Source organism: Suricata suricatta, chromosome 10, assembly GCF_006229205.1.
Source record: "Suricata suricatta isolate VVHF042 chromosome 10, meerkat_22Aug2017_6uvM2_HiC, whole genome shotgun sequence".
In the NCBI taxonomy this organism is placed as follows: Eukaryota; Metazoa; Chordata; class Mammalia; order Carnivora; family Herpestidae; genus Suricata; species Suricata suricatta.
In genome coordinates this window covers 8,227,327-8,252,209 of record NC_043709.1, presented here as the reverse complement: position 1 = coordinate 8,252,209, position 24,883 = coordinate 8,227,327, and the positions used below count along the sequence as shown (strand labels likewise).

Sequence of the window (24,883 nt, the reverse complement as noted above, 5' to 3'; positions counted from 1 at the left end):
AAAAGACTTTTCTCACTCCTGTCACTCAAGAGATTCCAAGGGTTTTAGGGAGCTCTGTGCCAGGAATCAGGGATGAAGACCAAATAGGTACTTCATATTATTTCACAATGTCACAGTCCCCTTCCTAGGATCTTGACCCGTCCTGTGTCTTCTACCTTGTTTGTTTTACAGGACTTCAAACTAGCTTTTATTTTTTTTATTATTAAAAAAAATTTTTTAATATAGTTTATTTATTTTTGAGACAGAGAGAGAGACAGAGAGAGACAGAGCATGCGTGGGGGAGGGGCAGAGAGGGAGGGAGACACAAAATCTGAAGCAGGCTCCAGGCTCTGAGCTGTCAGCACAGAACCCGATGCGGGGCTTGAACCCACGAACCGTGAGATCATGACCTGAGCTGAAGTCAGATGCTTAACCGACTGAGCCACCCAGGCGCCCCCAAACCAGCTTTTCATAGCTTTCCTGTATTTTCGGCGGGAGGGTTAGAACAATCCTATCTACTTCACTATAAACAGAAGCAAAAGTCCTCCTTGCTCACCGGCTTCAGCGGGCCTTCCAGCTATTTCTTCTAATTAAGTGTACTTGACACACAAGCAGTGGCCAAAAACTGTTTTCAATGATCTTTTCGTGATATTTGTGAAAGAAATGAACTCAAACTGACAACATCGCAGCAGACAGTCATGCACACAACCCACCGCAGTCCTTGTGACCAGCACTCCCTGGTTCCCACATCGGCCGTCTCAGCAGACCAGTTACTTTGGTGACAAAACTAAGAGTCAGTTTATTTTTAGGCCATTCGCTCCCCTAAAATTCTGGAAAGTGCGGCAAGGAGAATCTGCTATCATCACTGACCTTGCTAACACCAAAGTCAATTTCTTTAGCCCCAACATGTTGGCTTCCATTGTTTGTCCTTTTGAGCTGAGGTTGAAGCAGTGTAGAATATTTATACTATAAGTTTTATGTTTATCTGAGTTAGGAAGCATTATTATACATAAAAACCAATAAAACGACTCAGTCTTTGAAAAGTGCACAAGCAAACACCTTGTTCTTTTACCAATTAACTTTAAAGAAGAAAGCATAATTATACGATGTAGGATTTGGTAACTGACAGCTAACAGCCTACTGGCTTTACCCTTTACCATTGAGACTCAACAATACTGCAACCCTTTTAGTGTTTATAAGACAGAATAAGGAAGAGATTCTCCACCATTTAAAAAAAGGCCACGCACCCACACACGCATATATTGTGTGTCTACACACCAATATACATAATAACTCATTTGTTTTTATACAGTCTCTTCATAGGTAACCTAAGTGCCTAACAGGAAGCTCTTATTTAATGTGACTTCTTTCTAATTTACTCAGAATCAGAACGGCTCAGAACTTGTGCTTCAATAAGGACTTGTGCCCCACAACGATGAACTACTTTTCAGCTCTTTAATAAAGGGGTGCCTTCCCAATTGTCCCTCTCTCTGGCTTGTATGTTTTAATACCACTGGATGGAGAGTGAAAGAAGGGCACCAAACACAGAGACAGAAAGCACAGAAAGGAGTAACAGAAGAACACGTCAGAAGAGCTGTGTGTGTGTGTGTGTGTGTGTGTGTGTGTGTGTGTGTGTGCATGCGCCCCCACGCAGACTCACCCCACGGGGTCACAGTCTTGAGGTTTTCCTCATCCATCTGAGCAATGCTGGGCTGTGTTGGCCTCTGATGGTCCTTAGTGTTTACCATCTCCTTCACTGGGTCGAATGTTCTGAATGAAGGAGAGACATAGAGCGTATCTATAGAGGTCGGGTTATAGAACGTAGAATCTAACTTGGACATCCTTAAGTTAGGGCTGATAAATTCTTCTGCATTCAATGACCAAAACGATGGTAAAGTTGCCAGTGTTCCAAAACTTTCTGCAGCGGACTGCTTCTCCATAGGCATTTGCAAAGGATCTTCAATTACGGTATTTGTGACGGTACTGTCTGATTTCTTGTCCGAACTCACATTTGTCTGCAGAGATGGGCTTTTTTCTGAGGGAATAGGCATAGCATCTGTAAAATAACATATAATAACTGTGATCAAAAAATACAACTGAAAAGACTCTGTTTCAAATCCACTGCAATTTTATGTATTTTTAATTTTAATTTTTTTAAAAGTAAACTGTATACCACATGTGGGGCTTGAACTCATGACCCTGAGATCAAGAGCTGTGGAGCCAGCCAGGCACCCCAAAATCCATTGCAATTCTAATAATGGATTTTTTTTAATTTGAGAGAGTGAGAGTCAAAGCTGGAGAAAGATGTGGAGGGGGAGGGGGAGAGAGAGAGAGAGAGAGAGAGAGAGAGAGAGAATCTTAAGCAGGCTCCACGTTTGTCTGACATGGGGCTCGATCTCTATCCCTGGAATCATGACTTGAGCTGAAATCAAGAGTTGGATGCTCAACCAACTGAGCCACCCAGGCACTACCAAATCAGATTTTTTTAATGCCATAACAGGATTCTCTATTTAGTTGCTTCTACTTTCCTACTATATTTCTCTGCTGCCTATATAAAGTATATCCCAGCTATTACTGATGCATTAGTCATTTGGTGGCTGCTTCTTTCTCTCTCTCCTCCCTGAAGCACAAGAAAAGGAAAGCTTCAAATAACTTGTCTTTAAATATTTTTCTCTTCACCCACTTATCTGTCTCTGAAACCACTATATTTTTAGAACCTTCAAACATTCATCTTTTACAAGATAAACTAGAGGAAATATGCCAAATCATACTGGTCTATTCCAATAGAGCCCCCAGCTACCAAAAAAAAAAAAAGTTGTTTTCCCCTGTAATAATAAAAAAAATGTCTTACTGTCCTGGTGTCTATACAAAGCCCATGAAGGAAAACCCTACTTTAGGTAGCAGCCTAATTTTAATAAATCCTTTGTTTCTGTGGGAGAAGATAGGCAATCTTTCACAGCCGTTGTGATGATTACCAAAATGTAAGTTCCGTCAGGTGAGAATCTTTATCCGTTTCACTTATTAATATCACCACAGTAAGTAGAATATAACTCAGTATCTGGAATATGACGGACAAACAGTATTTATTACAAACAGAAGGAATTGAAAGGCTCTGATATTTAAGGCAGGTCCGATACAGGAAGATCTACTGAATCTGTGAGCCTGGTCCAGATTTCCAGATGCAGACTGCTACCAACGCTCCGTGCTAGGACCTGCTCTTAAGTAGTTCTCCCTGCAGTTGGATACGGAAAGAAAGAAAAGGATTTTGAGAGATAGACCTGATGCATGAGATGAGCATGGGCGAAAGGAAGATGATACCATTTGAAGCTCCCGGACGAGAAGACGATACAGGGGTTGTGTATTTCACTATCAGACGCAGGCCACAACATACCTCACAACGCACATTTATACGCCGGCATCATCAGGCTCTGAGTCATTAAAGAAAAACAAATTTTCTTGGACTCTAAAAACGCCCCTTTCCATTCTCATCCACAGTTGGAGCCCAGCCTGGGCAACAAGGCTGCTGGGACACCACGGCACTAGACCATTCAGGAAACATACCTCAATGGGGAATTCCGTTTCTTTCTGACCCTCTCATCTCCAAGCCTTTTCATCTTTTCAAACTAATTCAAGCATCATGTTCTCTTGCCCTGAACCTTTTCTTCCTGTCCTTGCCTCTCCTGCGGCCGTTTCTCACCAGGCCTGTTCGGAGCCCAGCAAGGCATCCTTCCACTCACCTCATTTCTAACCAGCATGGCCCCTCCCTGAAGGCAGGTCCCCGAAGAGACCGTATTAGGAGTTATCTTTGTGCCCCAGCACTTAAGAGTGCGACCCATAGGATGTGTTCAGTAAATGCTTGTTAAGGAAAAGGACAGATCGAAGCACAAGGATAAAGAAAAAGTAATGCCTTTATTTAAAAAAAATCAAATAGAGTAAATCGGTAGATGAAAATAACTTCTAAAATATTCCTAATTTGCATATGATTGAGCTATATCTAGTTGGTGAAGGTTTCTGTTAAAAACATTAATATATTTCTGATGGAATGCTAGATTCACGGTGTTGCCAAGTACACGTATGCATCATCATGTTTATATACACGCATTCCTTAAGAGTGAATTTTTGTCAAATATTTTTCCGTTGGCTTCCATTTGACATCTGAGAAAAATGGTGGGGGAAGCATTTTTGTATAGTATCAGAATCATCTTAAAACTTAGCAGTACGTAAAGTAAGATAATTCAGAATGACAATGAATGGGGAGCCTGGGTGGCTCAGTTGGTTAAGCATCCGACTTTGGCTCAGGCCAGGATCTTATGGCTCATGGGTTGGAGCTCTGTGTCAGGCTCTGTGCTGACAGCTCGGAGCCTGGGGACTGCTTCAGATTCTGTGTCTTCCTCTCTCTCTGACCCTCCCCTGCTCATGCTGTCTCTCTCTGTCTCTCAAAAATAAATAAAAAACATAAAAAATTAAAAAATTATCTAATATAATGTTATATGTGGATTTTGTGTATAATAATGTACACTGTGTGTGACAGCTAAAAATAAGAATAATCAAGAAACACTTGTTGAACATCTACTATTTGCACTGGACTGTATTTAACTCTGCAGATGCATAAGTGGGAGTCATAGTTCTTACTGTCAATGAATGTTAAGATCAAGCGTGGATTTTATATAAGCAGATAGGTAGGTAGGTAGAGAGAGAGAGACAGAAGGAAGGAATATATATATATAGACAGGTAATTGCATATACATATATGTGTACACATACAGAAGTATATGGATGATTAACACATAGAAATAACATAATAATACAAGTGACCAGGTACATTTCACAATGTCTAAGAGGTTATAGTTTCTCAATAGCTGAGTGAACATCATAAAGAATAAATGTGTATAATACAGTAGATAATAATACAGTGCATTTGCATAACACAGTAAATACAGCGGATTGTATAATACAGTTTCAGATCGGGTGCCCCCAGAAGCAGACTCTGAGAAAAGGACTTGGATGCAGGGAGCTGATCGGGCGGCTGATCGCACGGGCACAGGCGAAGGAAGTGGGCATGGTAAGACCTAAGAGGGATAAAGTCAGTCGAGCGTACCACTGAACAGCAGTGGGCATGGGTTTACCATGATGGGCAAATGAGGCTCTTTCCTGCTGGGTGCTGCAGGGCTGTCCTTTCAGGAATGGGAGGTGGAACATGAATCAGAGACCCTTGCCTTCATGGGCTGAGGGTTGCGCTCACTAGTGCTACATCGGGGAAACTTCTAGGCTGTCCGGCATGTAGGCTGAACAGGTGTCTGGGTTCCAGAGGAAACTCTGGTAGAGGAGGAGAGAGACACAGACACCCGCGGTGTATATGGGGACCGGTCACTGGGACTGTGGTCGAACGCAGAGGCAGGCCAAGAGAATCCGGGGTGCGGCATGAACAGCATCTGCTACGAGATAAATTCCTGTCTCCACTTTCCTCCCCCCACAACCACTGGAATAACGGAAGTGGAACAAAGAGGTACAAACCTAGAAGCGCGAAGAGAACAGGAGAGAAAGGAAAACAGAAGATGGGAGATGTCAACATTGTTAGAAAACGAACCGCTGATGGAGAGAGGAAGCGAACCCCAAATACCGGTAGAGGGGAAGCCAATGTGAGGGAGATCGGTTCTTATCACAGAGCTCCAGAAAGTCTCAGGCGTGGGAGGAGGGACACCCCGGAAGGCTGGGGACCTTGTGGTTTTTCCAGAACTGTATGATCCTATTAGACTTTCTTTCAGTTTTTTGAATTTACCGTGTTTCCTATTTGCACCAAGGCTTCACCCATGCTGTTGTTTGTGCCTGAAACGTTCTTCCCCTTCTTTATACCCAACTGATTTCCAATTTCCAAGGTCACGTCCGTCAGGTAGACACGCATTTGTGCACCTGTGTTTTGCTCCCTCAGCCTAGACTATTCACCAGTCCTCCACTTCTCCACTGTCAGAAAGGGTTCCATTTGTCTCAGTTGAAATACTACCTCTTTAGTTAAATATCTTTATTCCCCAAGTTAAAACGAATCCCTCTCTTCTTTGCTTTGGCATAATACAACGTGAATATTCATATTTTTCACTTATTTCATTATTTTGAACATTAGTCACTCATTTGACAAATATTTATTAAGTACAAGGATGTGGCAGGCACTGTTCTAAGCTCTGTAACAGTGGTAAAAAAATCTGTTGTTTATGACTCATTATAATTTGTTTACAGGTCTGTCACCTCCAGGAGACTGCAGACTCCTTCAGGTCAAACATCTCATTTAACTTGCTCAACCCACAGGGGACCAGCAGAATAGTGACAGTCATTCGATAAATGTTTGTTCAGCAAATCATTATATGGATGGTCTAGTCATTAGAATAAGTTCAATTGTCAAGAAAAAAGTCTTGGAGGACATACTAATTCAACATACACGAGAACCGGAGACTCCCAGGATCGGGAAGGGTAGAACCTCAGATTCTTGAATTCTAAATCCACGCTCTTTTTACTACAGGAGTAGAAGAAACAAAGTGTGAGGGGCAGCTGGGTGACTCAGTCAGTTAAGCATCTGACTCTTGATTTCAGCTCAGGTCATGATCTCACGGTTCGTGAGTTCGAGCCCCGCCTAGGGCTCTGTGCTGACAGCGAAGAGTCTGCTTCGAATTCTGTCTCCTGCTCTCTCTGCCCCTCCCCTGGTTGCTCTCTTACTTTCTCTCAAAATAAATAAAACTAAAAAAAAAGAAAGAATGAAAGAAAGAAATACAAAGTGTGGGAGAACCCGCTGTACCAAGTAGCTCTTTACTGACGGTTCTTCTGACGGTTCATAAGTGTGAAGTGACGGCAGTTTACCTTGGGGTCACTCCTTTGGTCCTGGGTGTCACTTTTAGAGACGCGCGGCCATGTGGAGGAGAGACTGGGTTATGAAGTACACAACTGGCCATTATCTTTGCCTGTTTGTCTTTTCCCAGGAAGGGCTTTGGGGTAGAGGTTTTCTCGGATCCATATAGAGGATGCACGAAATTTACAGAAAAAGTTCCGAAGTCCTTGGGAACCCCTGGCCATTGGCTGGAGAACAGCAGTAAATATTAACTCTATATGGTTGATTACAAGGCACATAAATGTATACTCTGCAAACACCAAAGCAATTGTTTCACGAGGGCCTCCCAACTTTCTCAGGGAGAGAATTTCTCTGAATTCCCCTAAAAAGCAGAGAGGACTACAGAGGGAATTAATTTGGTTGGCTTGCTTTATCAGCTTTCTCATTTTCTTTCAATTTAAACCTGAATGTCAAAGAGCTTTGTTCTCAAGTATCTATCTGGCAGACTCCTGGATGAGAAGCTCAGTATTAAATTAGGAGACTGTACCCAGTTTTCTTTATTGCACAGTGCTTTATACCTGCCAATATACGTGATTTGTGCCAAATAGGACCTTGAAGCATCGGTCATTGTGAGGCTGTTTGATTACTCTTGATAGTTATCTTTAGGAAGAAGCGTATTCCCTGCGTAAGACATCAGACTGCAAATTTAAATAGAGTATCACTAAAATGCCTACAGGAAGGAAAAGAAAAAAAAAAAGGACTATGACACCTCTCCGTGCTCTGAGCCTAAGGACAAGAGAGAAGAGCTGTGTTGTTGAAGGTGCCGCAAATGTTTTTGCTCGTTTGGAGACGACGATGAAATCATTTTTGAAAGGGAACATCGGATTTAATTCTGAGCTAAGAGACTTTGCCCACAGATAGGAACATTCTTACCGGTAACTCTGTTCCATTTTTCAGTAATTCCACTGTCTCGTTTCAGGTACTCTAATCACTGCATAATATTTTATATTCCATTCTATGGTGACTCTAATAATGGGTGTTAATTCCAGCACAGCTATTGCTGTGATCAGTTCGTCTGTTGGTCTAATACATAGTATCCAATTACAGCTACAAGGCGAGAGCTGGCAGGCCTAACAAAAGACGGGTGCCAAAATGGGGCTTTCTGTAGTTTAAGAATGTGTAACCGAAAGAGCTTCTACTTCTGCAATTATGTTAATCAAAGGAAAGAGGATCTGACAACAGTAAGTCCATTCTGCTAAGAGGCCACAGTTATAAATTATTAATATAGAGGGCGATTTGAATTGCTCATTGACGTATTGGTTTAAAGTAGACAAGCCACTAATTTAAAGTGGATATTGAATGTGAAACTTGAATAACAGGTTTGACACGAAAATCTTAATATAGTTTTCGTACAATATATGCACAGCCCCCCAAACAATCCGAGTCAATTAGAACAGCTACGTTCTCCCTCTGATCCGAGTTAGGTGCACGCGCCCACACAGTTGTAGGTTCTGAAAATTTCACTTCATCATCAATCACTGCGTTTAACTGCAAGATGTATTGTGTCCGAGTTTTAAAAAAAGAAAACATTTTGGAAAACATGGCTATGGAATACAGCAAGCATATTTACTACTTCTTTCAACATCAACTTGAGATAATGGTTTAATTTCTCATAAGAACACAGAGACGTGGTCATATTTAAAAGTGCTTTTCTGGGGTGCCTGGGTGGCTCAGTCGGTTAAGCCTCTGACTTCGGCTCAGGTCAGATCTCACGTTCGTGGGTTTGAGCCCCACATCAGGCTCTGTGCTGACGGCTAGCTCAGAGCCTGGAGCCTGCTTCCAGTTCTGTGTCTCCTTCTCTCTCTGCCCCTCCCCCTCTCATGCTCTGTCTCTCTCTGTATCAAAAATAAATAAAACATTAAAAAAATTAAAAAAAAAAGTGCTTTTCTTGGGGCGCCTGGGTGGCTCAGTTGGTTAAGCCTCCGACTTCGGCTCAGGTCAGATCTCACGTTCGTGGGTTCGAGCCCTGCATTAGGCTCTGTGCTGACGGCTGGCTCAGAGCCTGGAGCCTGCTTCTGGTTCTGTGTCTCCTTCTCTCTCTGCCCCTCCCCGTCTCATGCTCTCTCTCTGTATCAAAAATAAATAAAACATTATTTAAAAAAAATAAAATAAAAGTGCTTTTCTTTAAAAGCCTCTTCAGGTAGGTCAGCAGAAGACTTTCAGGCTGTGCAAATGGATCCTAGTGAATGGATTATAAACCAGGCACAAGCTGCTCATGATTACATTTTACGCCATAGTTCTGGTTCCTCCAGTAATAAAAATCCAAATTTCCCTTAATAGATAATCATTATAAAAACTGAAGCTGAACGGGTCTTTGGGAAACTCGGGCTCATTCCCTGTCTCAATGGCGCCTGCTGCTTGGGCAAGTGTGTAAATGGAAACCATGTAAATGGCTTGTGAGGGTTCCAGAGCATTCTCCGGGCTGAAGCAGAGGGGCAGGCTCCTGAGGACACCCGTGTTTGTGACCATCAGACCGGTCCGGAGAATGCCAATAAAACCCTGCAGGGTGCCGCAGGAGAATAAAAAAGATGAACTGGTCGGAGGCTCAATTCTGACGTGAATGAAATAACCGAAATGCTTGACCTGGCACCCGGCACCCAGTACTCTCTGTAGTTCCTGGGTGCTGCTGTTCCAGAGCCGTCTGAAGGCATTTGTGCCATGGTCATGACTAGAAGCAGGTGGGAACCTGAAGGCCCCTGGCACTCTCCCTTCCCCACCCGAAATTCCCGTATGTGGAGACCATGAGCAGGACGCATGTCCTCTGCGCCCAGTGTTCTTAGAAGGTGGAATTTGAGACCAAGAGAACTGATGTTCTGCGGAAAAATGATGATGAAGAGCTGTAATTCTCGAAGGTTTTCCCTCATTAGATGTACAGAACAATCATAAACTTTTGTTTCAATGCAGCGTAAAAATCTTGTCCAAGTCTGCAACGCTACAACACACCTGAAAATATCATTTATGCCGTGAATTCAGACGAAGAGTAATTATTCCTGAGGTAAGGATGCTGTATTTTTCACACTAAGTTGAGAAAAAAAACACTCACCTCTTAAAACTTCATATATTATATCATATACAGACGCCCCTTTGGAAAACACCTTCCTGAATACTTAAAGGACACAGGCCGCCTCTCTTTCCCCAGGCGGGATCTGAGGGTGGTCCTTCTTCTGAGAGCTCTTCACTTACGTTTTTATACTATGACTTACAGCTCTATACTGTGCTTTACTTATTAATGGTTCATCTGCTCTTTTCATTCCAGCACCTTCCCCATATTTTCGTTCATTCGTTTATGCGACAAATATATGGGGGGTGGCACGGTGCCTGAAAACACAAAGCCACCAGAATTATCTCAGCAAAACCTTTCACCACCGGAATTCACCGGAATTACAAAACACAGAAGACAGATCACCATGATGTACTTAACATGTTTGAAGAGATTCCTTCCTTGAAGAAACCAGGAAGGAATAAGATTATAAAAACTAAACCAAGCAGAAGATTCGAGGAGAAGTCGTAAAAATGAAAACCAGAATAACCGAAATTACAAACATAATTGGCTTTTTAAACAGCAGGTTAACGCCAGTTGAAAAGAAAATTGGGAACTGGAAGACAGGTACCAAGAAGTTATTTAAAAATACAGCACGGAGATTACAGTGAAAGGAAATCTGGGCGCGAGGGGAGGCGGCATGGCGGGTGGAGTGCTCTCACACTAACACCACGTCGAGTCAGGCCAACCCTCCTTCGGGTCTCCAATGACCCGCTCCCACCATGTCAGCCATGCTGAGTCCCTCGAAAGAGCCCCACACACTGGCGCTACTGCACCTCTGGGCCTTTGCACTGCTGCTCTCTCTCTGTGGCCTGCTCTTACTTCTCATCTGGAGGCTGAATTTGATCGACTGATGGGGCCCTCCCTGCGCTCAGCTCTCCTCAGGGTCAGAACAGAGGGAGGGGAGTAGGAGACACGTGTCTCTCTCTTCCTCATCCGGCCACTGTTGTGATCACGTATCCCTTGGTAGCTGCTGCTGCTTGGCTACTGTGGCCGTCCACAGCGTCTCTACAACCGGCACCCAAATGCTGGCTCTCTAGCGAAAGGAGTCTGAGATTCTTCTCCGGTGCACCTGGTGGCCCCTAACCGCACCCATTCCCCAGCGCAGAGCGTTGGGTCTGGTTCGAGCCGCCTCCCTGCCGCGCCCTCCCTGTGGACTCTTCAGTGCTTGCATCTAGTGCCTTGGGCCTGACACACATTTGACTCCCCACCTCCTCTCTTCTCCCAGGTGACTGATGGGGACTCTAGAAAGTTCACAACTGTTAAGTTGATGGTCTCGACGCCCCCTGGGTCCTCAGGAGTGTCCACGAATCCTCTTGCTCATCCTTGGCTCTCCCATTTCTCTCAGAGGCAATTCCAAATCTTCCCTGCTCTCCTCAAAGCACCTTGTCAACTGGACCTTTTCTCTTTCAATTTTAGTAGATGATCTTCTCCCCTCTTTGTCACCATAAGAGAGGTTTTCCAACTGATTCGTTTCAGCTTCCCGCCCGCCGGCGAGCTACCTGAGCCGAAATCCGCAGCTGCTCCTCACACGCTTCCCTTCAGTCTTGAGGGGCAGAGACCCTTCCTACACCTACTCAGGCCCGGCCCGCCCTCTGTGTCACTGCGACACCCACTCAAATCACTTTGTCTCCTTCTAGTCTTCAGCTTTGGTTGTTGGTGGTGGTTTTTTGGTTTGGTTTGGTTCTGTTTTGTTTTGTTTTTTGGTTAGCGTTCTCCGCTCAGCACACAGAAGACCCTAGTTTCTTTTATCTTAAATATTTCTCCGGGCCTCTCTGCCAGTGTCTCTTTGTCTTGTTCCCCCTACCCAACCGCACTGAAAAAAAACCATCTATTTTCCCCTGGTGAAAATAATTAATTTCCCTCTTTCCCGTTCTACTCCTCAAAACACCACAATCTGGCTTCCATTCCTACTTCTCAACGGACACTGTCCTGTCTGAGGACCACTGACCTTTTCGCTGCTAATTCCAACGGCATTTTCCAGTCCTGTCACAGGACATCCCTGTGTCCTTTAAGATTGATGAGTCTCTCCTCCTTCTGCACCCCTTCATTTCACACACTCACTCATTCCGAAGATATTAGGCAGTGTGCCCCACACCATTCTAGCTAGTAGAAATGCAGCAAGGAACAAAAACGCGAAGTCTTTCCCCTGGGGTGTGTAAGTTACAGTGTGCGTTATAGGGGAAAGAAGTCGTTGATAATGAAAGGAAGATTCGTGCACAGTAGGTCAGCTGGTGATGAGTTCTGTGGAGAACACCGAAGTGGGCGGGGCTTGGGGAGCCCCCGGGATTGCGCAGGCCAGTGGGGGGCAGCTGGGAGGCCTCACTGTGAAGGTGATGCTGGAGCAGAAAGCTGAAGGAGGTGAGAGAGAAAAGCGCATGGAGGAGGGGGGGGCAGTGGGAGGAGAGAGTCACTGCAGGGCCGAAACCCTCCGGGGACAGCCAGTGATCTAAGAGGGACACGGTGAGAAGGCAAGTCCCTGGAGGGTTTTTGAGCAAAGGAATATGATAGAACTTCTTGTTAATAAAATCACTTTGAATCTTATGTGAAGAAAGGCTAAGGGTGGAGGCAGGGAAGAGGCGGGGTCCCAAGCAAGGGGACCAGTGCAGGTCCCGTACACAGAACCAGGACCCGCAGCGGAGGGGACTGTGCTCTGAACCAGAGCTGCAGTGAAAGGAAGCTGGGGGTGACGCCAAGGTTTGCAGGGGTGATGCGTCCCCACTCCAGCGCCCTGTTTGTGACACTGACCTCTGCTGCTCCACAGGTTCATTCTAACCTGTGAGTTTGCAAGGGTTTGTAGTTTTTTAATCCTATTTGGTATATATTATGCTCCCTGTATCTTTAAATTCGTGCCTTTCATCAGTTCTGGAAAAAACAATCTCCTATTCTCATCAAATAGTAACTCCCATTGGATCTACTAAATTTCCCAACTTGCCATTTGTGTCTCAGCTTAAAAAAAATACTTTCCATCTTCCTGGCCTCCTTGCTGCATTCTGGGGAATTTCTTCTGATACATATTCCATTTCACTACTTCTCACTTCAGTTTTATCAAATCTGGTGTTGAATCCATCCATGTCCACTGAATTTTGACTTTCAAACAATTTTATTTTTCCTTTCCAAAAGTTTTATTTGGTTATTTTTTCAAATGTGTCTAGTCATCTGTCCCTTACTGATTCCGTGGGTTTTTTTTTTCTTTGAACATTTCAAACTCTGCTAATAGTCCGTAGCCAATAGTTGGAATCAGAAATCCCTGGAGGCTAACTCTGCTGCCTGCACCTGTGCTCAGTCTCTTGTGTTTCTGTTGGGCGCTGATTGTGACTTCAGGTTTGGTTGAGGTTAATCGGTAAGAGTCTTGGGTCTCAGTGGGGCCTCCAGAAAGGATCTGTATTTTTGTCACACCGAAAGCCAGTGCAGCCCCCTTCAACGCTCCACTTAAAGCCAAGTGTGAGGCTCTGCTTCCTCCTGCTGTGTGGGCTCCAGGCTGCGGGTCTCTGATCTCTGATCGTGCAGCTGATGTCAGCATTTGCCTTCAGGGAAACCTGCCTTTAGCGTCCTTCATGCCCCCAGCTCCCGGCTCCAATCAGGCTCCAGCTCTGGGGTTTAGACACGTGGGTTTTGCCCTCGAGAGTTCCCTTAGTTCCCAGGGACCTGATAGTGTATGAAAAGGTAGCTTTTATCCAGAATCTAGGTTGGAGGCCCTTCAGAGTATCTAGTCCACCACACTACTGAAAATGTAAGAAGTCAGGAGTATAGTTTTTATCCCATAGATAATGAAAAGCCACTAAAGGCTGTTTTGAAGATTTGTGTGTTACACAGATCTCTGTGGAGATTATGAGGCAGATAGGAGCGAGGCTCGGGCCAAAAAGATCAGGGACAAAGGTGTCCTAATAGTGCAGGTGACAGATGATAAGAGCCCGCAAGGTAGAGACAGAGATGACAGTTAAGATTATCATAATTTAGTGATTGAATATTTCTGAATAATTAAGCTGTTTCCAAGTTTGTAGGTAGCAAAGGACTGGGAGGTATCATTATCAAAGTACTAAGCACTCCTTTCTGGGTTTTTCTTTTCTAAGTCAAATGAATCAAATACCTCCAAGGAAGCAAAATGTCCTTTGAATCTATATTTATTCAAAGCGTTTGACCTCGGCATGAGCCACACTAGGCTATGGAGGTTTGTAACTGCTGTAGCCCTTTGCTGAGCTTGTCTCCAGGCCGCTGATGCAAAGTACAAAAGACACACCTGTTCCAAACCCTGAGGCACTTCCAGAATATCTTTGTAGCGCAGCAGCGCCGTCATCCCCTCCCCCCACCCATCATGCTAGCACTCACGCACTCACGCACTCACACACACACACACACACACACACACACACACACATCTTTCAAAAGGGAAAAAAGGACATTCACAGGAGTCTAATCAACCCATCAGAAACTAGGTCATTCATTGTCTATTTCACCCAGCCTCTAAAGCGTCCAAACTCCGTTGTGTGGAGGACAGCACCATGAGGAGGAAAAATACCGAGTGCCACTGTTTACATTTTGTTCAAACTGCTAACTTCAGGGAAACAAGCTGTGGTTTAAACGTGTTGGGCCCGCTAGACTGTCGTCAACGACAAGGGCACGGAGATGAACCGCTAGATTGCTCTCGGGAGGGTACAGAGGACCGGGCATGTCTGGTGATGACCTACATTTGAGGTTTGCAGTGCCTTTTTTTTTTAATAGTAATGGAATGCTCAGATGTCTGAAATGCACAGCAGACATACAAACACGGTCAAGAAAGCACAGTTAGAATTTTAAAAACTTAGGTGTCTCGAGGGAAGAGAGACTGGCTAAAGAAGTAGGCAAAACAATCCAATTTAGTTACTTTAGTGTACTGATATTCAGTATTTCCAGAATGCTGAGATTTTTTTTTTAACATTAATTATTTCTGAGAAACAGAGACAGAGCATGAGCAGGGCAGGGGCAGAGAGAGAGGGACACACAGAATCGGAAGCAGGCTCCAGGCTCTGAACTGTCAGCACAGAGCCAGACGTGGGGCTCGAACCCACAAACTGTGAGATCATGACCTGAGCTGCAGTCAGACACTTAACCGACTGAGCCCCCCAGGCGTCCCTCCAGAATGCAGAGACTTAAATGGATGTCTCAGAGGCACCTCAGATGTAACATACCTGAGATGCAGCCCTTAAGATCCCCCCAACCCGTTCTCTTCCCCTTCTCACAAAACAATGTCACACACGCACTTCCCAAAGGCAGAAAACTAGGGGCCTCCTTGTTCCCGGACTTGTCCTCCCTCCAACAACAGTCGTCAGGGGGCTGAACTCAGATCTGCCTCCGCCCCCAGTCATGGGCACTTGGAGAGTCTACCTAGGGTCTTCATCGATCTTTCTGCTTTGGTCTCCCCCCATAAAGCATTCCCTGCCAGTTTCTACTTAAGTAAATAACAAATCAGATAGCATTCCTACTTCAAATGTTCCCACTGTGGTCAGAATTCCGTCGGAATCTCCTCCCTTTGACTACACTGTGGTCCTGCATGAAGTGGTTCCTGCCTGCTTTTTTCTGATCTCTACAAGTACCCCTCCATTTGCCTGCAATTCTAGGAGCAAGCTAACCTTTTCTTCCTGCCCCTGGGCCTTTGAACGTGCTGTTCTCTCTGCTTGGAATGTTCCTTCCGGGCTTCTTCATCTTTACTTCACAGCGCATCATCTCTGTTTCTCTTGCTACCTGAGCTAAAGCTGACATGCCCCCCATCACTCCATGGAAGCTCCTGCTCATTTCTTTAACAGCATGTGTCACAAACGGTAATTACACCTTCACCAGGAGTTCTTGAGGCAGACAGGGTCTGCCATGCTCAAGGCCATATCTCCATGCCTACCACCAGGACCTGACGCATGGCAGAACCTCGGTAACTACCAGTTGAATTAAAACCAAATTTCTCAATTTTCCCTTCTAAAATTTTACTACTGCTTAGCAATCAATATCTCATTGTTAGTAGCTATTTCAGTTCCTGCTCATAAAAAGCTGAACAATCTCTGGGTTTTTGCCCTAATTTAGAGATTTAGCTTACCAGGGGACATCTAGCATTACAATCAATAAGAATTACAGCAATCCTCCTGATTAGAATTAAGACTAACAAATTCTGTGGCTTCACTGAATATAATTCTGTTTTGACAGAGAATCAGCAATATTGAACATTCCTTCTATATCTCATCCTACCTTTACCCTGAGGGCACCTTCTCCTTTCAGTGTCTTACCAATTCCTGACCCACCCAATTTTCAGGTCAGTAAAGGTGAACACAGAGCCCTCTCTGTGCCAGGCACCGGGCAGAACTGGTGCTAGAGGCAAAGCACTAACAGTCAGAGTCTCCTCCCCACAAACTGAATCCCCACGGCCCTTCGCCACACACAGTCACCCAAATACAAAGCCACTGATGCCCAAGAGGGAGTGTCACAATGGGTCAGAGATGAAGACTTAAAAACAAAAGCCAGATAACCTGTCGCAGAGGGAATTTGGAGAGAATGTTGGTTCAGCCTGTCTCTCCCTCCCTTAGCCCTGTAAGCATCTACCACAGACTAAAGAGCCTCTGAGGGAGGAGATAAACAGAAGAAGCAAGAGTTAGATACTGCCGAGGACATCTTGTACCCCAAACCCCTGGGGCGGAGAGGATGCTGAATGCCCAGCCTAAAAACCTAACTCCGGGACAGGAGGGCAGGACTATTTAGATATCAATGGACGCCGGCAGAAGGACATGTGGACAGTTAGAGAACTGTGGGCCAGGCCTCCTCTGGGCAGAAGTCAGTGTGAAGAGATGCCCGTCCCCAAAGCCATGACGCTGAGCTGGTCCCTGAAACCCGGGTGCCACCCCCGAGAGGAGGAAGGAGAAAGGGAAATCTTGAAGTGATGGAGTTTAAACTGGAAATGGCTGAGCAAACAAAATAACCAAGGTTATCTTTGCTGTCATTGGGAAATTGAAGACGATCTTTTGGCACGCTGGCGGTCACAGCTTGGACATACCATGCCGATGACTCAAGGGTAGATAAGAACCACCTCTGCCTTGCAGGGGCTCCTCTATCTCCAAGGCGGCCCTCTGCCTTTCTTCACCAGCTCTTTGAATTCCCCACAAAGAGAGCCCCTCAGCTCTCTCTCTGATCTTCAGACTTTTTTGTCCCTAAAACTCACTGACTACCTTGAGTAACAGCATCTAGAAACTGGGGAGAATTCATCCATGCTGTGCCTCTGGGTTCCTGCCACGCCAGAGACAGATCCTGGTTTCAGACCAGACTTGAAGTGATATGAAAGGAAAAGCTAAATAAATACTCTCCGGGCCAACACCAATACTCATGCGTGAAGTTCTCTCTTTATATCCTTGGGCATGATTTCAAGTTGTATGTGTTCTGAGCACTTTCTCCTCTTAAACAGACTTTCTTTAGCTAATAATACAATCAAGTGTCAACTAGGGATGAGGAAAATCCTACAAAATTTCAAATGTTTATTTATTGGGGGGGGGGGAGAAGGCACGTGTACATGTGAGTGGGGGAAGGGCATAGAGAGAGAGGGAGGGGGAGAATCTTAAGCAAGCTCTGTGCCGCAACACGGGCTCAATCCCACGAACTGTGGGATCATGACCTGAGCCAAAATCAAAAGTCAGATGCTTAACTGCTTGAACCACCCAGGTGCTCTGACAATTCTTCAAAATTTCAAAATGTGGCTCTGATGAGAGTGAACCTCATCAGTGAACTTGGAGCGCACCCATGAGCTGCTCATGGCGCTCTTCTTTCACAAAACTCTTCTCTGAAGACACTTAAAGTATATGCAAAACTTACAGGAAGACCTCTGTGAAGATGACTCTATTCAATTTAGGAGCATATCAAGTGACCCTTATTTAGCCAACAAATATTTAGTGGACACTTATTATGTGCTAAGCACTGGGTTAGAGGCAGAGAATGAAATGATGAACAAGACATTTTTGTCTCTCAAAAATAAAATCACAGTCAAATCAATAGAACAGAATAGAGAGCCCGGAAATAAACCCCTGCATATAACGGTCAATTGCTTTACTACAAAGCAGGGGCACCTGGGGGGCTCAGGCAGTTAAGCATCTAACTCTTGATTTCAGCTCAGGTCATGATCTCACAGTTCGTGAGTCCAAGCCCCATGTCAGACTCCACGCTGACAGCACAGAGCCTGCTTGGGATTCTCTGTCTTCCTCTCTCTCTCTCTCTCTCCAAATAAATAAATAAACTTTAAAAAATTACTATAAAGCAGCCAAAAACAGACAATAGGGGAAGGACAGTCTCTTCAGTATATGGTGCTGGGAAAACTGGACAGACACACGCAAAAGAATGAAGCAGGACCACTATCTTACACACATTAACTCAAAATGGCTCAAAGATTTCAATGCAAGACCTGAAACCGTGACACTCCTAAAAGGAGACATAGGTGGCAAGCTCTGTGACGTCAGTCTTGGTGAGGATTTTAATTTGACACTAAAAACAAAGACAACAAGAACAAAAGAGAAGAAATAAGTGTTGGTGGAGATGTGAAGAAAAAAGGAACCTTGTGCACTGTGAGTGGGAAATTAAATTGGTGACTGCACTGTAGAAAATGGTATGAAAGTCTCTCAAAAAATTAAAAACAGAAATACCATGTGATCCATCAATTCCACCTCTAGGTATTTATCTGAAGAAAATGAAAACACTAATATGAAAAGTTATCTACAACCCCCCATGTTCATTGCAACATTATTTACGATAGCTAAGCTATGGAAGCAATCTAAATGTCCATCGATGGATAAATGGATAAAGAAAATGTCTACACACACACACACACACACACACACATGATTATTCAGCCATAAAAAGAAGGAAATCTTTGCATTTGCAACATGGTTGGAACTTGAGGGCATTATGCCAAGTGAAATAAGTCAGACAGGGAAACAAATACTGTATGATCTCATTTATATGTGGAATCTAAAAACTAAAACCAAACCAGCCAAACCAGCAAGCAAAACAAGCTCATGGATGTACAAAACAGACTGATGGTTGCCAGAGGTAGGGGGCAGTGGGTGGGCAAAATGGGTGAAGGAGGTTAAAAAGTACAAGCTCTCTGCTATAAAAGAAGTCGTGAGGACGTAACGTCCGGCATGCAGGCTCTGAGTTAATAACGCTGTGCTGCATATCTGGAAGTCGCTAACAGAGCAAATCGTAAAGATCATCGTATTCTCTGCACAAGAAAAAAAATGTGTCCCTATGCATGGTGACGGCTGTTAACTAGACTTACTGCGGTGATCATTTCGCAAAACACACAAATATTGAATCATTATGCTGTACATCTGAAACTAATCTAATGTTATACATCAATTATATCTAAATTAAAAAAATCATAGTCTAGTTGGTTTGACAGCGGGGAGGAGGAATGGGCAATTAAAGCACAGCATCGGCACTCGAGCTGCCGTGAGGGCCCAGGCGGAAAGCCATGGCTTCTGGGGTGTCAGGAAAGGCTTCCTGGAAGAAACAACATCTTGGCTGAATCTTAAGGACTCACACGAATGGATTTGCAGGCCAGGGGCGGGGCTTCCCCAATTCCTAGCGACAACAAGGTGTTTGAGGCAAGTAGTTCTGCGTCCATAGCTAGACCATCGCATGTGATGGGCGAGGACGGTGGTGACAGGTAAGGCCAAAGAGGAACCCTGCTGATCCGTTTCTCGTTGTAGATGTGTCTCAAGTCTCCAATTCTGTTTTGACCTGACTGCTCCCTCTAACTTGCCTCCTCCAATCCTTTCTTTATACTTCTTCTGCGGTCATCTTCTTAAAGCCCAGTGACAGCACGGCCCCGCTTACAACACCGCAGAGGCTCCTCCCTGTTATCCAGACACAGCTAAACCCCCTCAACGTCATTCATCAGGAGACTGGGCACACGGGCTGCTCTTAGTCTGTTAGGGCCGATATGACAAAATATCATAGACTGGTAGCTTATAAACAACAGAAATTGATTCCTCACAGTTCTGGAGATTGACGTCCAAGATCAAGGTGCTCGGCGTGGTCAGGCCCTGGTCAGCAGCAGATTGCCGACTTCCCACTGTGTGGTACATGGTGGAAGGGGCGAGGCAGTCTGTGGGTCCCTTCTGAATCACTAATTCCATTCATGCGGGCTCCACCCCTCATGACCTAGTCACCTGCCAGAGGTCCCGGCTCCTAATACCATCACCTCAGACATTAAGTTTTCAACATACGAATTTGGGGAGGAAGGGAGGACAAACATTTAGACCACAGCAATGCCACTTTGCCCAAGGAGCTCCAGATTTACACCTGTCACCCTGGCGTCACTATTAATCATGTCCCTTTGCACATCAAAGTGTCTTGGTCTAGACAATAAATTATATGGTCACGTTTATTGATAAGACTTTGCCCAACTTTCGCACTCCAGCCGGTATCTGTCCTGCCGTCCACTTGACCCTAAGACCCTGTTAAATTTCTTTCAGTGTTTCACACCTGCCAAGCTTCCTCTTACCCCACACCCCTGGTCTCATACCCGGGGTTCACGCTGCCTAAGATATTCTCTTCTCTTCTCCTCACTTGGTCTGGTTCCTTCTGTATCGTGGGCAAAATAGCTGAGTGAACTGTTTTTCAAACTGGGGGTTGTGACCCGTTAGTGGGTTGTGAAATCAAATTGTGGGTCACATCCAATATTTAAAAAAAAAAAAAACCAAACTGCCTAGAATAAAATAGAATAGATCAAGTACACTGCCAAAACTACTGTTCTGTGAAACTGGTGTGAAAGTCCGCGTGTACTGGGTCGTGGCAGAAAAGGCATTTCTGACTTGATCATAGTCAGAAGGTCTGAAACACACTGGTACAGGTTTTGGCATCAGACAATTTTGGTCTAAATCCTCACTCTGCTCTGTGACCTTGAGCAAGTTACTTAAACTCTCTGTGTGCGTTTTCTTCATCTATCTTGTAAGATTGGTAGAAGAGGAAATGAACTGAAATGCTCATTAGTACACTCAGCACACACAAGGTGAGTGTTGGCCATGTTGTCATTACCTCTCAGGTTCCAGTGCAGACATCACTTTCTCCAGAAAGCCTCTCCTAACACCCGAAGTCAGGGGTAGATGCCGTCCTGTGTGCCTGCCCGCCCTCCCCCATCCTCACGCGTGCCTCACTGCTCAGACTGGACTCGATCCCTAGACCAGGACATACGTAAAGGCAGGGATCATGTCTATCCTTGACTGTCACGCAGCGAGCACCATGGCTGGCGCCTGGTAGGTATTGGGGAGATTTTTGTAGCATGAACAATTTACTCCCTTTTGGAAAAAGGTATACAGCCACTTGTTTTCTTCAAATAGAGTCGACTTGGGCCTTACATTCTTGAGAGCTCAGTCATTTTGATGAAGAACCTGTCACTTTACTTTAGATTCAGTTTGAGTCTCCTAATTTGGAATGTTGGAGCGGTTTTGCGACAGTTTTATAATACACACACTAATTAGTAATGTAGAAAAGGATTTAGGCTGGATGGCTTTTTGACCTAAATGTCATAAATAATTTAAAAATCAACATCTCTTAATCTTTCCTTTAATCATCACAAAGATGAAAAAAGTCGGCCGCTGCGTGACAAAAGTTGGCATCTTCCTATGTAGTTACATCCTTCCAATCTTTCAATGATTTAACTGACTTTTACTGCAAATGATGGTGGATTCGCTCTATTCACTCATTTCAATGGGAGCCTTTAATGGTTTCACTTATGTCCATTCTACACGTGTAAATCATGTTTCCCCATATTTCTGAAGTGAAAAGGAGGAAACAATTAAGGTTAAAAATGTTTTAATTGGATTTCTTAATACCAAGCATATAATACACAGTTGCCATGTTAATAACCTCTCAGATTTCTACAGTCAGCTCAGTAATTCAAAGCATGCTTTGTAATGCTCTGATGATATAAAGACTCTTTCGGAAAAATGTGAAAGCATACAGCAACTACCCTCAAAACAGAAGACACTTGTGCAACGTATCCAATTCATGAGCAACATACAAAAAGCGGGTGTAACTGTTTGCAAAGCATCGTACACACCTAGAAGCAGCAAAGAGCAGAGGCTGGAGTCAGACTCTGCACACGGTAGGCTCACTCTGATACCTGTGGGTGGTCCTGGGACTCCTGTACCAGACAAGTCTCTTACTAAATCAAATACATACAGGCTTCAGATGATGATTAGTGCCACTGAGAACACAGCAGAGGGAGCATACGATGTAGGAAGCGGAATGTTCCATCAGGACCACGAGCCCACGTCCCCTGTATGGTCCCGCCACTGTGCTTCGATGTCACTCCTTGTCTGCCTCAGGTCCTTTAAGACTTTCCCTAGCTGTTGGTCAGGCTGAGCTCCTTCGTCATGACTGTGTCTCCTTCGGCTGCGGCTGTGGCCCCAGTTGAGCCATGTCTGTGCCTTTATACTTTGGGTCCGGCCTCATTTCTACCACTGCTGGGTCCAAGGACCTAAGTCTGGTAACAAATTGGCAATGCCAATCAAAACTAATTTTTTTTTCCAAGAACTTGACAAGCTTTAATGTGGGAAAGGAAAGGACTAAAAGGAGACAAAATGTTCCTGACCAAGGAGAAGTCTTCAAAAATGATCACAAAGGTAGAGTAATTAAAACTACTTGTTGGTGTAGGGATAGTCCCATAGTTGCTGGGACAGGACAGAGTCCAGAAACGCATCCATACATATGCGTAAACTTGCTGAGGATATAAATAGCATGGAGGTTCAGTGGAGAAAAAGCAGATTTTTCAATAAATGATACGGGGACAGCTGGTTGTCCACTTAGCAGTAAAACTGGACTTGCGCTTCAACAACACACAAAACCCAACTCCAGCTGCAGTAAAATTTTAATTGTGGAAAGCAAAAGTATGAAAATTTTAGCCTAAACAGAAGTAGGCTATACAGTCTTGAGATAGGAGAGAGGTTTTTTTTAAGTAACAAGATATAAAAGTATACCCATAAAGAATAAAATTCTACCTAAATGAAAACAGAGAACTTCTATTATTCAAAAGACTCCTTACAAAGTGAAAAGACAAGTCACAAACTTGTCTTACAAAATGAAATGTTTAGCCTCCAGAATAGATAAAGAATTCCTACAAATCAGTTAAGAAAAGGACAAATAACCAAATAGAAAAATGACCAAAAGACATGAACAGGCATTTCACAGATGAGGAAGCACTAAGGAACCACACACATATGAAAATATGCTCAATTTCATTATCAAAAGATAATTTTAGAACAAATGAGATACCAATTCCCACCCAATAGATTGGCAACCTTTTTTTTCTTCCCAAAAATGGTGACTGAAGGGGTTGGTGAGGACACGGGGCACCTAAACTCAGGAAAGCAGTCCAGCATTATCAAGTACACTTGAAGATGCTCATATTGAACCGTCAGCAATTTCACTTCCAAATATATGCCCTAGAGCAACTCCTGTCCATGAGAGCCAGGCGGCTTGTACGAGTATGTTCACAGCTGTTCACGTTGCGAAAAAACTTGGCACCGTACTGATGATCATAAAGAAGAACGAATCTATTCTAATACACGCACCCAGTAAAATACTGAACAGCCTTTGTGAAAACCAATGACAATCCTACACACACGTAGATGAATCTTAAGAACAAATTATTGAGTGATAAAAGGAAGTCACAAAAAATAAATTCAAAATGACTCTATTTAGATAAAGTTGAAAAGCACATAAAACTAAGTAACATATTGGGGTGCTGGCAGACTCAGTAGGTAGAGCACGTGACCCCTGATCTCAGAGTTGTGAGTTCGAGCCCCCTGTTGGTGCAGAAATTACTTAAAAATAAAAACTGGGGGCGACTGGATGGCTCAGTCCGTTAAGCTTCCAATCTCGGCTCAGGTCATGATCTCGTGGTTCATGAGTTCGAGTCCCACGTCGGACTCTGTGCTGACAGCTCCAAACCTGGAGCCTGCTTCAGATTCTATGTGTGTGTGTGTCTCTCTCTCTCTGCCCTTCCCCCGGTTGTGTGCACTTGCACATGCTCTCTCTTTCACAAATAAATAAATAAAAACTTAAAACACATGTGCGTGCACGAGCGCGCAAACACACACACACACACACACACACACACACACACTTATTGTTTAGAGCATAAATGTATCAGTAAAACTATAAGAAAGCAGAGAATGATGAACACAATCTCTCTCTCTCATAAATAAATAAATAAACAAATACTTAAAACACCCGTGCACACACATACACTAACTAACTTATTGTTTAGAGCATAAATGTATCAGTAAAACTATAAGAAAGCAGAGAATGATGAACACAAAATTCAAATGAGCGGCCACTCAGCAGTGGAAGAAAGAGGCGAGATCAGGGAAGCTAAGACTAAGACGGGAGCGGGGTGGGGGGGCCTTGGGAGGGGTGTGCACATCCAGGCCGGTGTGAACACGGCTCACTGTGTGCCAAGAAGGGGGGAGGCAGGGAGAGGAGGACATTGTGCAGAATGACCCTCCTTCTTTATTTTTCCCTTTGGGCTGAAGCCCCTGAAATCATAATATGGAAATTAGAACCATTTGCTGAACTGGACAGAATTTATCAACAGAAATTCAGAATAATGTATTTTAGAGTTTGCATCAAATTGTGACAAAAATAATAATATAAGTAATAATAAATAATAACAAAATAAATTAAAAGCCTACTTTATTTGAAAGGAGAGAAAGATGTCATTTTAAAAATATGTAAATAATATAAGTTACCATTAATATAATACTGGTTAAGTAAAATAGAATATATTCATACTATGGCATATTATTATAGTAATTACAAAAAATTAATTAAACAGACCAGGACTGGAAGAATGGATCAACAGAACAGAACAGAGTTGATAAACAGATACTATTTAGTACAAGCTAAAAGGTCGTTTTGAAACAGTAAAGAGAAATGAACTAGTCAATAAATGTTGTTGATACAACGGGCCTCCCACTGATCAT

General features: G+C 44.0%; 1 protein-coding gene across 2 annotated transcripts in view; it reads right to left on the bottom strand.

The window, feature by feature from the left end:
* ENTHD1 (ENTH domain containing 1) overlaps nucleotides 1–24,883 on the bottom strand; it is a 94,135-nt gene that overhangs the window by 11,576 nt on the left and 57,676 nt on the right. For both annotated transcript variants that reach the window (XM_029955828.1, XM_029955829.1), the window contains one exon: nucleotides 1,640–2,035. In XM_029955828.1, the coding sequence (XP_029811688.1) occupies nucleotides 1,640–2,035 (396 nt within the window). The remainder of the gene's footprint in view (nucleotides 1–1,639; nucleotides 2,036–24,883) is intronic.